Source organism: Schistocerca serialis, chromosome 2 (assembly GCF_023864345.2).
Source record: "Schistocerca serialis cubense isolate TAMUIC-IGC-003099 chromosome 2, iqSchSeri2.2, whole genome shotgun sequence".
In the NCBI taxonomy this organism is placed as follows: Eukaryota; Metazoa; Arthropoda; class Insecta; order Orthoptera; family Acrididae; genus Schistocerca; species Schistocerca serialis.
Window position 1 is genome coordinate 663,668,192 of NC_064639.1, and position 17,609 is coordinate 663,685,800.

The window sequence follows — 17,609 nt, forward strand, 5'->3', positions numbered from 1 at the left end:
ATGCATCATGCGGAGAAAGTGTCTCTCCAGAATACACACTCTTCCATAGTTACATTCTGGACCATACAAAACTGCTGCACTCGACAAACAAAGAAATTTTGGCAACCACTATGAGACTCTAGAATATGGATAGAACTAAATGCTGTTTCAGTAACATATCCAGGACACTATACAAAGAATACAGACAAAGACAATTATACAGACAGACAACACAACACACAGTAACTGTAGGGAAATCCAGTGAAGGTACTTCAAATGAGGATAGCACAGACATAGGGAACAAAACCGAGAAATGTATATAACCAAATGATCCATAATGAGAAAACTTGAAAATACAATGACACTAATAGCAAAATTAGTCATTATTACATGAATATGCATAGACTAGACATACAGCCCAAACAGAGTAAGTCTCACACACACACACACACACACACACACACACACACACACACACACACACACACCAGAATTCCTGGACAAGGGCCAACACATTTAGTTTATATATAAAACAACATTAAAAATAAATCTCATTTTCTGGTATAGTACCTGCTAAGAAAATGTAAAAATGACCCAAAAATAACTAGGACAAGATCATGTCCAGTAACTGTATATGAAAGGATACATAAAAAGTATATAAACTTAGAAGTTGGCCTTAGATGCACAGAACAGACACTCCAGTGTTTCAAAGACCCTGTATCTTAAGAGAATAAGACATTAGAATAATTTAATCCATAGGCACCACATGCCGTCCAGTAAGATTATTATTATTATTATTATTATTATTATTACTATTATCACTTTTCATGGCTTCATGGAATGGCACAAGTCTTTTATAATCATCACACGCTTTTATCTCAATCAATTTGAGCTTTATGACAGGACAATTGTAAAATGAACTATGAATCAATATTTACTTTAGACATGATGACTGTAAAATGTATGGCCTCCTATACATTCTCCTTAACATATGTAAAACTTTACGGTAATAAATAACTAAGTTGTTAAAAACTTGTAATGAAATGGACAGGGAAACTTGCAGATGATCAGAATTTGGTAAAAAGATTAGCAGCTGACTCAACACACAAGGAAGTAACAGATCTGGTATTATTTGTATATGCAATCAGCAGTCAGTCACTGGAATCAGGCACAAGCTGCAGGTATCTAGGAGTTTCTATGTGCAGCAATTTAATATGGAATGGACACATAAAAACAGCTTTAGTGAATGCACAAGCCTGACTCATGTCCATCTAACTTCAGTTGTTGCCAAGTTATATAACCAGAAAAGGTAGGAAAGCTTCAAAGTAAAACAGAAGTGATTTCTGGCAACCCCCAAGGTAGTGTTATAGGCCCTTTGCTGTTACTTATCTATATAAACGATTTGGGAGGCAATGTGAGCAGCCATCTTAGGTTGTTTGCAGATGATCCTGTTGGTTATCGACCAGTACAGTCATCAGGAGATCAAAACAAATTTCAAAACAATTTAGAAAAGACATCTGTATGGCGTGAAAACTGGCAATTGACCCTAAATAACGGAAAGTGTGAGGTAATCCACATGAGTGCTAAAAGGAATCTGTTAAACTTTGGTTACAAGATAAATAAGTCAAATTTAAAGGCCGTAAATTCAACAAAATACCTAGGAATAACAATTACAAACAACCTAAATTGGAAGCAACATACAGAAAATGTTGTGGGGAAGGCTAACCAAAGACTGCGTTTTATTGGCAGGACACTTAGAAAATGTAACAGATCTACTAAAGAGATTGCCTACACTATGCTTGTCCGTCCTCTTTTAGAATACTGCTGTGTGGTGTGGGACCCTTAGCAGACAGGATTGACAGAATACATCGAAAACGTTCAAAGGGAGGCAGCACGTTTTATATTATCATGAAATAGAGGAGAGAGTGTCACTGAAATGATACATGATTTGGTGTGGACATTATTGAAACAAACGCATTTTTCGTTGCGGTGGAATTTTCTCACGGAATTTCAATCACTAACTTTCTCCTCTGAATGCGAAAATATTTTGTTGACCTACATAGGGAGAAACAATCGCCATAATAAAATAAGAGAAATCAGAGCTCACATGGAAAGATATAGGTGTTTGTTTTTTCCGTGCACTATACAAGACTGGAATAATAGAGAATTGTGAAGGTGGTTTGATGAACCCTCTGCCAGGCACTTAATGTGATTTGCAGAGTACAGATGTCGATGTTGATGTAGATGTAGATGAAAGAAGAGCTGCATAATTCATCACAAGTTTGTGTATTCATTGTGGGAGTATTACAGAAATGTCCAAAAAACTCCATTAGGGGTGGTGGGTATCACAGTGAGGCTCACTCACAAAGTTCTGGGAGACCACATTCGCAAATGAGCCAAGAAAAATAATACTTCTCCCAGCACACATGAATTCAGATTGTTTGTATGGTAAATTACGCAGTAAAGAAATGGTTTCCTTTCAACTGCAAGTAGTACTGTGTTTTGATTGGTTTGACATGTAAAGTTTGCATTTGGCTGTCAGTGAGACGACGGTCAACACAGAAAAGTAATCATTAATTATTTCAACGTAAAGGCTTAGGAGGATAGTGTCACTGCCAACAAACAATAATATCAATATAAATCTGCAGTGAAACAAGTAAAATCCAACAGAGTAGCAAACACTCAACGTATCAATCATTTGATATTTATGACCATAAATAAAATTTATGTATTTTCCTTATTATTGATTTGTCTTTGATTTTCTCCAACCATATTTCCTATAAGTTTCTAAGTGACTCTCTAATTATCTTAATGAAGAAATTTATGGATTGTGTCACTTTATATTCGTTCCCACATCTACAACTGTCTTTTCAATGCATTTTTTAAAATCTTTATTTCATTAATTTTATTTTTTTAAGATTCTCTTCACACATACATTTAGTTGCATATTTATTCTTTTGAGAGGACATCATCTTGTCACAATTCTATCTGCAGGTTACTTAACATTCCATTCCAAAGTAATATGCACAATACCATGGGGACTCTCTCTATATTTTGATAATTTCATCAAAAATTTAGCAAAGTACTGATTACCAGTCCCATTATGAATGTAAAAAGAAAGTATAAAGTATCTCACCAATATGTCCTTGCAAGGTTGTTCTCCAAAGTTGATTACTCTTTGTGTAAGGAGTGCCCAGATGTCCGGTGACAAATAGCGATGCAATGGTGTCAAATTAGTTGCAGTCAAATCTTCAACATGGGGAACAGAAATCTCTGGAGTGTAGGTATCCTCACAATAATATAACAATAAAATACGCAGCTGTCCCCAACAATGGCATGTTTTCAAATATGACACCACTAACCTGGGTCTCTGAAAAAAGGGCACAAAAGCAGTCAATTTGGAATCATTATGTTATGTCCCATGACACTTATTCCACAGAAATTGTAGTCTCCTTGATGAGGAAAGAAGTCAAAGAAGTAGCTTTTACTAAGGTGCAAGCCAATAATGTGGAATTTATAATATAAACTTAACATTGATAAAATTATAATTAAAACCATTGTACAATAAATACTGCTAACTGAAATCCACATTACTTTTCAGATCCCTATGAAGAAACTCTACAATGAGGTAGAAAGTCCTTTAATTTTTGAAACTCAACTACATTTCTTAAATAATATTATCCCCTGAAATCTTTTTGAGATTGTTTTTAGTTCTGGTGTTATGATTGTGCTACGTACTACTTTGTGAGCAAAGAATAACAACACAGGGCATCAAAGGGTGTCCTCAGTATCCAAAATTATAAAGATGGTGAAGGATCTTAATTTGAGTACTCCGATATGTTCAGAAATGAATATTTAGTACTGTATTGCCACACAGTTTACACTTTATAACAATAACTTAACTCATAACAACTGTTCAACATGCTAAGCATGAGTTTCAATGCATGCATTGCAATGCTGTCAATGGAACTGAATGCTGCATTCACAATCTTTTGACGTCATTGCTTGCACGCACCATTACACTAACCCACACACCAAAACAAAAAGACAAAACTGACAACACATATGATGACATTGAACATGAAGTAGAAACGAATTTAGTAAACTTTTATGAATGGGCAGAAAACAATACCTTCAATACCTTATCGGAACAGGTAACTGAAGTATGTAATGATTTTGGAATTAGTCAAATTGTGGAATAACCAGGTAAGTCAGAAGCACACAGTGTGTTATGTGAAAATGACTCTCATGAATCTGGATAGACACGAAGCCCACACCTACTACAGTAGAACAAGTTTATATGCCAACTAGCTCTGCAGATGACGAAGAAATTGAAGAAATATATGATGAGATAAAACAAATTATTCAGAAAGTGAAGGGAGATGAAAATTTAATAGTCATGGGTGACTGGAATTCGACAGTAGGAAAAGGGAGAGAAGGAAACATAGTAGGTGAATATGGATTGGGGGTAAGAAATGAAGAGGAAGCCGCCTGGTAGAATTTTGCACAGAGCACAACTTAATCATAGCTAACATTTGGTTCAAGAATCATAAAAGAAGGTTGTATACATGGAAGAAGCGTGGAGATACTCGAAGGTATCAGACAGATTATATAACGGTAAGACAGAGATTTAGAAACCAGGTTTTAAATTGTAAGACATTTCCAGGGTCAGATGTGGACTCTGACCACAACCTATTGGTTATGAACTGTAGATTAAAACTGAAGAAACTGCAAAAAGGTGGGAATTTAAGGAGATGGGACCTGGATAAACTGACTAAACCAGAGGTTGTACAGAGTTTCCGGGAGAGCATAAGGGAACAATTGACAGGAATGGGGGAAAGAAATACAGTAGAAGAAGAATGGGTAGCTTTGAGGGATGAAGTAATGAAGGCAGCAGAGGATCAAGTAGGTAAAACGACAAGGGCTAGTAGAAATCCTGGTGTAACAGAAGAAATATTGAATTTAATGGATGAAAGGAGAAAATGTAAAAATACAGTAAATGAAGCAAGCAAAAAGGAATACGAACGTCTCAAAAATGAGATCGACAGGAAGTGCAAAATGGCTAAAGGATAAATGTAAGGATGTTGAGGCGCATATCACTAGGCGTAAGATAGATACTGCCTACAGGAAAATTAAAGAGACCTTTAGAGAAAAGAGAACCACTTGCATGAATATCAAGAGTTCAGCTGGAAACCCAGTTCTAAGAACAGAAGAGAAACCAGAAAAGTGGAAGGAGTATACAGAGGGTCTATACAAGGGCGATGTACTTGAGGACAATATTATGGAAGTGGAAGAGACTGTAGATGAAGATGAAATGGGAGATATGATACTGCGTGAAGAGTTTGACAGAGCACTGAAAGACCTGAGCCGAAACAATGCCCGGGAGTAGACAACATTCCATTAGAACTACTGACAGCCTTGGGAGAGCCAGTCCTGACAAAACTCTACGATCTGGTGAGCAAGATATATGAGACAGGCGAAATACCCACAGACTTCAAGAAGAATATAATAATTCCAATCCCAAAGAAAGCAGGTGTTGACAGATGTGCAAATTATCAAACTATCAGTTTAAAAGTCACGGCTGCAAAATACTAACATGAATTCTTTACAGACGAATGGAAAAACTGGTAGAAACCGACCTTGGGGAAGATTAGTTTGGATTCTGTAGAAATACTGGGACACGTGAGGCAATACTGACCCAACGACTTATCTTAGAAGATAGATTAAGGAAAGGCAAACCTACGTTTCTAGCATTTGTAAACTTAGAGAAAGCTTTTGACAATGTTGACTGGAATACTCTCTTTCAAATTCTGAAGGTGGCAGGGATAAAATACAGGGAGCAAAAGGCTATTTTCAATTTGTACAGAAACCAGATGGCAGTTATAAAGAGTCGAGGGGCATGAAAGGGAAGCAGTGGTTGGGAAGGGAGTGAGACAGGGTTGTAGCCTCTCTCCAATGTTATTCAATCTGTATATTGAGCAAGCAGTAAAGGAAACAAAAGAAAAAATCGGAGTAGGTATTTAAATCCACAGAGAAGAAATAAAAACTTTGAGGTTCGCCGATGACATTGTAATTCTGTCAGAGCCAGCAAAGGACTTGGAAGAGCAGTTGAACGGAATGGGCAGCATCTTGAAAGGAGGCTATAAGATGAACATCGACAAAAGCAAAATGAGGATAATGGAATGTAGTCGAATTAAGTCGGGTGATGATGAGGGAACTAGATTAGGAAATGAGACACTTAAAGTAGTAAAGGAGTTTTGCTATTTGGGGTGCAAAATAACTGATGATGGTCGAAGTAGAGAGTATATAAAATGTAGACTGGCAATGGCAAGGAAAGCATTTCTGAAGAGGAGAAATTTGTTAACATCGAGTATAGATTTAAGCGTCAGGAAGTCATTTCTGAAAGCATTTGTATGGAGTGTAGCCATGTATGGAAGTGAAACATGAACAATAAATAGTTTGGACAAGAAGAGAATAGAAGCTTTTGAAATGTGGTGCTACAGAAGAATGTTGAAGATTAGATGGGTAGATCACACTAAGCAGATTCAGAAGGATGTAGGTTGCAGTAGGTACTGGGAGATGAAGAAGCTTGCACAGGATAGAGTAGCATGGAGAGCTGCATCAAACCAGACTCTGGACTGAAGACCACAACAACAACAACAACAACAACAACAAATCTGGATACGAAAATGATCCTATGTTTAAAAATGATCTGAAAGGTAATTATTTTTGTAGTGATTTTTGTATTAGTACATGTGAAGGTGATGACGATGATCCTATGGGGAAAAGTACAGCTGAGAAATATTTTTTATGTTTTAAGGAAGAAGATGAGATATATGATGATAAGGAGGAAACTGATATTCATGATAGTGTGTAGAAATATCCAAAGGTATAGTTGAGAAAAGAAGTAATTGTAATGATAGTGGTAAAGCTACTGAGTCCTGAGTTTAATTTCCAGTAACAAGTTTATATTCCAAAGGTGAAGGTACTTCAGCTAAGAGTAGTGAGAGTAATGATAAATTTTTGGCTGAGATTATTACTGATGAAGTATTCTTTTATGACTTGTGGTTACATAGTGAGGCATTTCAGAATGATGAAAATTTTAGAAATTGCGTAGGATATCTGTAAATAACTAAAAGGTAAGTACATGAGTGAAGATCAATGTCAGTGGAGTGAAATTTCTTGGATAAGTGACATTCTAGGTGTGGATAGTACTAGTAATGATTTTTCTGTTAGTGTGATGAAACTTTGTAATCCAGATAAGACCAATACAAGTAAGATACAAACCATAGATGACAGCTCCAAAGACATTGAAGATGATTTGTTATCCAAAAATGTTAAACACAGTGATTATGGTGAAGTTTGTAATTCCTTCATTAACATGAAAGACAGGATTATAGGAAGGCAGGTGCCTTGTCAACATAAGGAGCCAGGTGTCATGAGTTTCTGAGGCCTTAGTTAAAATCAGAGGTGCTACAGGTAAACATAGTAAAACAGTGAAGAATCAGACTCTGATTACTTGAAGGAGTAGATTTTACTCAAGGACTTTTAGAGGATTTTATACTGGGGATAAATTGGATAGGATAAGTAGGTTTTGATTGGGGAGGACAGAAGTTCTGTATTCCAAGACCACATGCAAGCTGTGTTGTAACCAATTTTCTCAAGTCAAATTTCAACAGCAACAGTAATAGTAAAGTTAATGGTATTCAGTTTTTGAAAGAAGTTGGAGGTGTGAACTATGACATTCTGGTATTGACACAGATGAGGCAGAGTTTGAAGGCTGTGGTAACATTAAAGTAGGAGAAGCTGGTGGGCTCAGCGAACATCAGAAACAGGAATTATGATCTTTACTTTGGGAGTACAGTGATGTCTTTATTAATAATGTGTCAGGACAAGTAAAATGTAACCAGCATACTTTACAACTGAAACCTCACAAGTCATTTTTTACAAGACCTTATAGTGTACCAACTGCCAGAAGATCAGCAGTAAAGAAAGAATTGCACAAAATGGAAGTACGTGATGTTACTGAAAGAAGTACCAGTCCTTACAATAACCACTTGTTGTAGTTATGAAGAGAGATGTAAGTGTGAGATTGGTGTTGGACTCCAGCCAGTTAAACAAATTTTTATGCAGAGAAACACTGATGGGCTTTTACGCAAATTTAAGAACATATAATTTATTTCAAGCCTTGATTTGATCTCAGGATTAAATTGAGGCTTGAAAGAAAGTAGGTTTGATATGGAAACCTACTAACCACCAGCAATACCACCACTTCGACAGCTGCCAACCATTCCATACCAAGAAGTACTTTCCATACAGCCTAGCCACCCGTGGTCATCGTACCTGCAGAGAGGTCGCTCTTGAAATATACCGATGTCTCACTGAAGCCTTCACAGATTACAATTATCCTCCCAACCTTGTACAAAAACAAATCTCCTGTGGCTTATATTTCCAGTCTCCCACCACCTCCCAAAGTCTCACCATCCAGCCACAGAGGAGCATTCCCCTCACAACTTAGTACCACGCAGGACTGGAGCAACGGAATTACATTCTCCGCCAGGGTTCCGTTGTGCCCTGAAATAAGAAATGTCCTGTCTACTATCTTTCCCACCCCTCTCACAGTCGTATTCCACCATCCACCAAACCCACACAATATACTCGTCCATCCCTACACAATCCCTGCTCCCAACTGCTTACCACATGGCTCATATCCCTGTAATAGATCTATAAGCAAGATTTGTCCCCACCACTTGCTCCAGTCAGGTCGCAAACATCACCTATCCCATCAATGGGAGGGCTTCCTGTAAAACCAGTCATGTGATCTACAAGCTAAACTGCAAACTCTGTGCTGCATTCTATGTGGACATGATAACCAACAAGCTGTCTGTCCGTATTGATGACCACCGACAAACCGTTGCTGAGCACGCTGCCCATCACAACATCCTTCATTTCAATGACTGCTTCACAGCCTGCGCCATCTGGATCCTTCCTACCAACAACAGCTTTTCTGAAATGGGTAGATGGGATTTCTCGTATGTTCCCATAAGCCTCCTGGCCTCAACCTTCGTTAGTCACTGTTCTCGCCCATCCATCCCCTGCCCTGTTCCATTCTAGCATTACACAGCCTTCATTCCACCATCGCACTCAGTCTTTTTACTTCTCTCCTTTTCCGCTACCCCCCCCCCCCCCCCCACCTCTCCCCTGCTCTCCGTCTAATCTCCCAACTGCACATAGCTATCCTACCCACTCTCCATCTCATCCCTGTGTGCTCCCAAGCAGCGTTTCACTGTCCCCCACCCCTACCCTACTATCCCTCCCCCTCCCCACCCCAGCTTCCTCTTTACCCCCACCCAGTCATCACGCCCATCATACATTGCTGCTGCTGTTTCCAGTATGGCTTCAGTTGCCAGAGACTGCAGTCTTGTGAGTGAGTCGTGTTTGCGAGTGCGCGGCTGTGTGTGTGTGTGTGTGTGTGTGTGTGTGTGTGTGTGTGTGTGTTCGTCGCCTATTTTTGATGAAGGCCTTGTTGGCCAAAAGCTTATTTGTGACAGTCTTTTTGTTGTGCTTATTTGCGACTCAGCATCTTCACTATATGGTGGCAACTTCCCTTTTCATAATGTTGTCAAGTAGACGAAGATGTAATTAGATGAATGATGAACACTAACTTCACTTACCGAAGATTTATTCAGCACTTGCACATACAAGAGCGTGGAGCGAACTGCCTCCAGCCAGAACACATACAGTATATATACGGTTACAGAACATTCCAGTACAATGGTTCTTGGCATTTATGGATACTTCTAGAATGTACTCTAACCAAATATAGAAATTAAAATTGTACGGTCCAGGTGAGTTTTGAACTCACGACCCTCCATGCAATATTTTAGTATCATAACCACTACACCACGGTGCTACTCAGCTTCTTCTATGACATTGCTCCCTCCTTAAGAGAACAGCATTTCAGTGTTATCTCCTCCTAGTCCGGAAACGAGTCATCGGTCCTGCATACTCCAACTCCCCATGACTGATGCTCACCCTGGCAGTGATCTTCTCAGAACTTCTTTTGCTGCTGCGCTCTTCATCACCTTTCCACTTGTTGCCTGTCGCTGGAGCTTCGAATTTACCTTGGGTGGCAGGATCCTTGTAAGGGTTCCTTCGAAGGACGTGGACCACATCTCTGATCTTTCGTTGTCTTGCGTCAGAGTTGAAATCTTCAACTTCATAAGTAACATCAGACAACTGTCTTACAACCTTATAAGGTCCAAAGTAGCGCCTGAGGAGCTTCTCAGAGAGACCAACCTTCCGAACAGAAGTGAAGATCCAGAAGAGGACACCAGGCTGGTAGGCAACAGGGCAGTGGCTCGTGTCATACTTTCAGCGATCATTTTCTTGAGCCTGCGTCATGTGGAGTTGAGCTAACTGCTGAGCTTCCTCAGCGCTGGTTAACACCTGGCCGATGTAGTCGTCCATGTCATCAGGATGTAGCGGAAACAAAGTGTCCATCATTGTAGTCGCCTCACACCCATGTGCCCGGTAAAATGGCGTAAATCCTGTGGTGTCTTGTTTGGCGGTGTTGTAAGCAAACATCATGAAAGGTAGCACCTCATCCCAGTTGCTCCATTCAGCACTGACGAACACTGATAGCATGTTGGCCGAGGTCTTATTAAGGCGTTCAGTAAGCCCGTTAGTTTGCGGATGGTAGGCAGTTGTCATGTGATGAGCAATGTTGCACTGATGGTTTATCTCTGTCACAAGATTTGATTGAAAAACTTTCCCTCGAGCCATAATTAATGACCCAAGGGCACCGTGTTTTAATACAATGTCTTCCATGGTGAATTTGGCTACCTCGGATGCTTCAGCTGTTTTCATGGCTTTTGTAATGGCATAGCGTGTCAGATAATCAGCGCAAACAATAATACACCTGGTGCCAGTAGCACATGTTGGAAATCGTCCAAGTAGGTCAATCCCAACATGCTGGAAAGGCATTTCGGCTGGTGGAATAGGTATGAACCGGCCACGTGGTTTCTGAGGAACTGCCATTCTCCTCTGGAACTCTCTACAGTGCAACACATAGTGACACACACTCCTAAATAAACTTGGCCAGAAAAATCTCTTGCGGATTCTATCATAGGTCTTAATAAATCCTAAATGTCCAGCCTCAGGTGTGTCATGGAATTTCTGTAGAACATCTAAGCACATATGTTTAGGAATCACTGGTAGCCACTTCTTTGCAAACAGATCAAAGTTTTTCTTGCAAAGTATTCCATTAACTACCTTAAATTGTCCTTTCACGTCCTCTGAGTGATTTAAGGCAACCATAATTTGAGATATCTTGGCATCCTTCTTCTGCTCAGCAGAGCGATCCTGGAGTGCAGTGAGACAGTCACAATCTTCATCAAAGTCTTGATGGTCATGCACAGGGTTTCTGGAGAGACAGTCGGCATCTTGTACACTATGGTAATGTCATACTCTTGAAGACGTAGTGCCCACCTGATGAGACGTCCAGTTGAATCCTTAAGAACAGTCAGCCAACAACGTGAATGATGGTCTGTAACAACTGTGAATGGCCTTCCGTAGACACACTGTCGAAATTTGCACATGGCCCAGATAACAGCAAGACATACAATTTCTGTAGTCGAGTAGTCTTTCTCGGCTTTTGTAAGTGTGCTAGAAGCTTAGGATATAACCTTCTCTTTTCCATCCAAAATTTGCACCAGAAAAGCACCGATCCCATAACCACTGGCATCTGTGTGTAGCTCTGTAGGTGCTCTCTCATCATACAGACCAAGTACAGGGTCAGTTGTCAGAGCTTTTTGCAACACATTGAAAGAATCTTGTTGAGCGCCACCCCAGATAAATTTAGCATTGACTTTTAACAACTCTTGGAGTGGCCTGGCTTTGATACAAAAGACTTTGACAAAACGACAGTAATAAGGACATAAACCGAGGAAGCTTCTCACATCTTTAATACTTTTAGGAATAGCAAATTCCATTATAGATCTCACCTTTTCTGGGTCTTGCCGCACATCTTCGTTTGACACAAGGTGTCAAAATATTTTTATTTCTTTTGCTCCAAAGATAGACTTTCTTGGACTAAGTTTCAGCCCACCTTGTTGGAGACACTTAAGAACGGCCCTCAGTCTTTTTATATGTTCATCAAATGTCTCTGAGAACACTATAATGTCACCTAAATAACAAAGACACATAGTCCACTTCAGATGAAGTAAAAGATTATCAATCATCTGTTCAAAAGTTGCTGGTGGGTTACACAAACCAAACGGCATTACCTTAAACTCATACAGGCTGTCAGGGGTGATGAATGCAGTTTTCTCACGATCAGCCTCATCTACTTCAATTTGCCAGTACCGAGCACATGTCCATGGTTGAGAAAAACTTTGCCCCCTTCAGACAATATAGTGTATCGTCAATTTGTGGAAGAGGGTTAACATCCTTTTTAGTTATCTTATTAAGCTTCCTGTATTCATTTTCTCTACCCCGTCACGAATTATTCAACGTTCTGTTGATGACACACAGCATGCTCTCTGACTTATAGGTTGATGGTCTCCAGTGCTAATCCAGTGCTTCACCATCGATTTGTCTAATTTGTGCTTCACCTGTGGATTGAATAATTCAGAGAACTCTTGGAAGAATGGCAAGTAGCTTCTTCTGTTGTTCCTTAGTGAGAACTAGTGATAGTCGAGCTAGAAGATCTTGTCTCATAGTGGTAGCGCTAATTTCGCCCACAGACTCGGTGTGGGAGGTTTATATGAAGCTCAGCTGTTCTTCAATGACCTGCTCAGCACTTGCTATGCACATGCGTCTTGGAAGGATCTGCGGTTCTCAGCGGCGGTTCTCAGCGACAGATAACTATCCATAATTCACTGAATCCATTCTTAAATGAGACGACAGACGCTGGGATGACCAAGTTATTCTTCAGTGGTATGCTTCTCTTACATTCCACTACAAGATCCACTGGTTGATGCAAGGCATGACACGTGACAGTTACCTTTCTAGTACTGAATGCAGGAATGATCACTTCATCCAGCACACAGTCTCCACACACTCAGATGTGCATCTTCCTGTCCACAGTATCTCATCTCATCTAGCAGAATCTTTGAGTGACCACATTCTATAATTGTCTGAGAAGCTTTCAGAAAGTCCCATCCGAGAATGACGTCACAACTACACTCTTGTAAGATGATGAATTCTAAGGACTGTGTATTGCCACTTATACCCACATGAACGGTACATCTTCCTGTAGGTTTTACATATTTCCCATTAGCCACCTTCAGCAGAGATGTTTTGTTGTCGACGAATACAGTTTTCTGCACCTGGCGACGGTACTTCTCCAAAATGACTGAATATGATGCTCCAAAATCCATGAGGATATCGATGTAGTTTCCTATCATTTTTGTGGTGATCGACGGCGGAGGATTTTTCTCTTCGGCAGCCTCAACTCCAAGGAAGGTTGCACTCTTTAGTTTTCCAGGTTGCAGCAGCTAGGTGATCGGCCAGAGCTTCTAAACAGCGATGGAGACCTTGAACAGTGTGTTGGAGAGTGTCCTCTCCAGTGGCTAGCTTGCGACGATAGTGACCTACATCATCCCGCACCCACATCTTCTTGTTCATCTTCGTCGTCCCGGAGTTGGCGTCGGCTAAGATCAGTCTGCTGTCTTTTGGCATTTGCGTCATCAAATATCCGCCGCCTTTCTCAACAATAACGCACCACAAGTCCCGGTCGTCCACAGTGGAAACATTCTGGTTGGTTATAATGGGTCCTTCGGATGTCAGTCTTCCTTGGTGCCCAAACAGGTTCCTCAGGCAGCATTGTAGGAACATTAACTCCACCTGGGTCTCAACTTTTTCACCATTTAAAGGGAAATGAAGTAAGAGACACTGGGTTCAATGTCTGTTCCACTTCCTCCCTTATGACCTCTTGAAGTGTCTTGGTTTTTTGTTCACCATGCAATTCAAGTGCCTCTGAACTTCCTCTCTCTCTATATGATGAAGAACACTTGTGAAATCAGTTGCTTCCTGACATCAATACGACGTTTGGAAGCCGTTCAAACTTCTTGTGTGTAATTCTTTTTTGATGCATTGTCTCAATATACTGGCACCATTTTATGAAGTTGTCTGCTGTCGAAACCTTCTTTAGGAGTAGGGCTTGATACATGTCCTCAGCAACACCCTTCATGAGATGTGCAACCTTATCCTCCTCCTTCATTCTAGGATCCACTATTTTACACAGCTCCAAGACGTCTTGAATGTAGGATGCTGTAGTTTCTCCTGGATGCAGTGGCCTGCACTTTAATTTATCTTCAGCCTTGCACTTCTGTCGTTGTGTGTCGCCGAAATACTTGCACAGTTTCACCTGGAATACTTCCCAGCTTGTGAACTTCTCTTCATTTTTCTCATACCATTGCTTGACAGTGACCTTCAAATAGAAAAATACGTTAGCCAAACACATGGTGTCATCCTATTTGTTAAATTTGGCTATACGCTCATATACCTTTGACCACTTGTTTGGATCTTGGCCATCAACACCAGAGAACCCGGAAGGATGTCTCATGTGGTGGCACACAGTTGCTATCATCGTAACGCCTTCTTCTTTTTCTGTCTCCCGTAGACTGCGATATGGCTTGAACTCGGGTTTCTTGCCAAGTAAATGGTGGCTCTGTCGTGGCCTGATGGGGGTCACTGTGTCGTCGATAATGTGCGCTATCACAAGTTCCAATACCAGCATCTCCACCACAATAATGTCACATAGAAGAAGATGTAATTAGAGGAATGATGAACACTAACTTCACTTAATGAAGGTTTATTCAGCATCTGCACATACAAGAGTGCGGAGCAAACTGCCTCCAGCCAGAACACGTACAGTATATATATATACAGCTACAGAACATTCCAGTACAATGATTCTTGACATTTGTGGATACTTCTAGAATGTACTCAAACCAAATATAGAAATTAAAATTGTACAGTCCAGGTGAGTTTTGAACTCACGAGCCTCCATGCAACACTTAAGTATCATAACCACTACACCATGGTGCTACTCAGCTTCTTCTGCGACAATATTGTTACATACTAATTTGCACTGTATAAAGCATAAACCTGAATTCAGAACTGTTCTGTTTATGTTTTCATCAACCTGTTATTCTCATACTCACATTTTGATTTGTAGGTTTTAATGAAACTGGTCTGACTATGTCATGTTCTATACATCTAGTGTAATTTCCAATACAAGATGTTTAATAACACATTTTGCAATACCCTTTTTTAATTGTCATAAACTTTGTAAATATTTCTTATAAAAAACCAGTCTTGATTATTTTGATGAATGTAAAAGTCAGAGAGGTATGCAGACATGGAGAAATTTAATAATCTTTGTCCAATGTGTTGTTATCTTTCTATTTAACAATCTATGGACTATAACTGGGTAAACTGAGTTGGTTGCTGGGGAGTAGTTTGTGGAGAGAAGTGGTGTATGGCTGCATGTGGTCAAAGTTAAGCGAGTGTTGCCTATTATGTCTAAATAACAATTTTCAAAAGTATGTTTTTATATTTGTGAACCACAATGCAATAGTGTTATTTATAATTTGTGAAAAGATTTCAAAAATATATCAACAAACTGAAAACTGAAACATGTCTAGTGCATTGACTAGAATGGATAAAACAAGATCAAATCTGTGAACTCCTACAAATCCACACATTTTGTCACTATTCTACATGAAAGCAAAAAGAAGACCCCTACACGTGAAATATGAGAAACAATTTTACCAACTAAGTACCAATTATTTTGATCAATCAACATGTTTGAACTTTCACCTCGTTTGCTCGTTGTGCTGTTACAAAGGATGACGTACATGTCCTGAAAAATAGGCAGAGATAGAACTGAAATAATTAATTTCAATTAGTAATTATAGGATTGGAGGTGGAACATGTAAGAAGCTGCAATACATTATTTACAACAAACTTCATGAGGGGATAAATATATTGTGAAGCAGTAGTGAGAATGACCAACTCTTTAAAAAGATATCTAGAAAATGATCATGGATCAGCACCACATTATATTCTTACAGCAAGTTTTTGAACAACGAAGACCTTCTTCCTTAAGGACAGGTTACCCCAGACTATTATTCCATGACATTACCGTGTGAAAATATTCAGAATATGTCAACTTACTTATTTTTCTTTCCCCAAGGTTTACAACAATTCTAAGAGCACATGTGTCTGAACCAAGTTTTTTAAGAGTTCTAACGTGTGTTTTTTACAGGCTAAATTATCATCAAAACGGACATCTAAAAATTTGATGCTCCAATCCTATCTATTATTTGCTCAACATGTGTTACATTTATCACTATGGTAGTACATCTAGATATGCAGAACAGAATATGTTGTCTTTTTAAAATTGAGACTTACAGCAGACCAGACCTAAGACTGTGCCTTGGGAAACCACATATTCAAGGTATAGTTACCAACATTAATATGATTAAAAAAACATAATAACATTAAAATCATATAAAAGACTTACATGTTGGATTTGAACAACAGCTGAGCCAAACTGTCCCAACACATCAGCCATCTCCTCCAGAGCTTCGCAAAAGCGTTTACGAACAGAATTTATTACTGTATGCTCAGCTAGACGAATACCAACCAAGAAGTGGCACAATAAGCAGGATAGCAAAGCAGTATGAATTTCTGCTGATTCACATGAATTGTCTGCAACAAAAATTTTCAAATCAACAGCCAACTACAGGAGCTAAATTACTTATCTATAATAACATTCCCCACTAACAAATTTGATTAGGAAATGAGACACTGAAGGTAGTAGATACATTTTGCTACGTTGGCATCAAAATAACTGATGACAGCCAAAGCAGAGAGGATATAAAATGTAGACTGGCAATGGCAAGAAAAAGATTTGTGAAGAAGAGAAACCTTTTTAGATCAAATACAGATATGTATGTTAGGAAGTATTTTTTGAAGGCGTTTTTCAAAAGCGTAGCCTTGTATGGAAGTAAAATGTGTACAATAAAGAAGAGAATAGAAGCTTTTGAAATGTGGTGCTACAGAAGAAGGCTGAAGACTAGTTGGGTAGATCACGTAACCCACGAGGAAGTATGAGCAGGGACTGAATAGAATTGCAGTGAATAAATTTGTGGCACAAGTTGTCTAAAAGAGATAGGTCAATAGGAAGCATTCTGACGCATCGAGGATCACCACTTCAGTATTGGAGGGAAGTGTGTGCATGTGGGGACTGAGAGGGAGACCAAGAGACGAATACAGTACAAAGGTTTAAAAAGGATGTAGGCTGCAGTAGTTATTCAGAGATGAAGATGGCTGCACAGGACAGGTTAGTGTGAGAAGTGGCGTCAAACTAGTCTTTGGACTGGAGAGCACCACAAAAACTAACAACTGTTAGAATTTTTTATGCTGATTACAAACCATTATTGGCCTGTTCCATGCCAGGGACAGAAACAATCTTTGTAGAAGAAGAAGACTGCATTAAATGCTTTTGTCTTATTTCAAGACATGGGCAATGCAATTGCAGTAAAGCAAATTAATTAATTAAAAGGTTGTACAATTTGTTCTATGCAGCAGATACAAGAAATATGAAGACTATTAAA

General features: G+C 39.4%; 1 protein-coding gene across 1 annotated transcript in view; it reads right to left on the bottom strand.

Moving 5' to 3' along the window:
- LOC126457742 (uncharacterized) overlaps nt 1–17,609 on the bottom strand; it is a 129,776-nt gene that overhangs the window by 83,961 nt on the left and 28,206 nt on the right. The window contains exons 4-5 of the mRNA XM_050094288.1: nt 16,514–16,701; nt 3,116–3,349 (exon numbers count right to left, since the gene is read on the bottom strand). Of these exons, the coding sequence (XP_049950245.1) occupies nt 3,116–3,349; nt 16,514–16,701 (422 nt within the window). The remainder of the gene's footprint in view (nt 1–3,115; nt 3,350–16,513; nt 16,702–17,609) is intronic.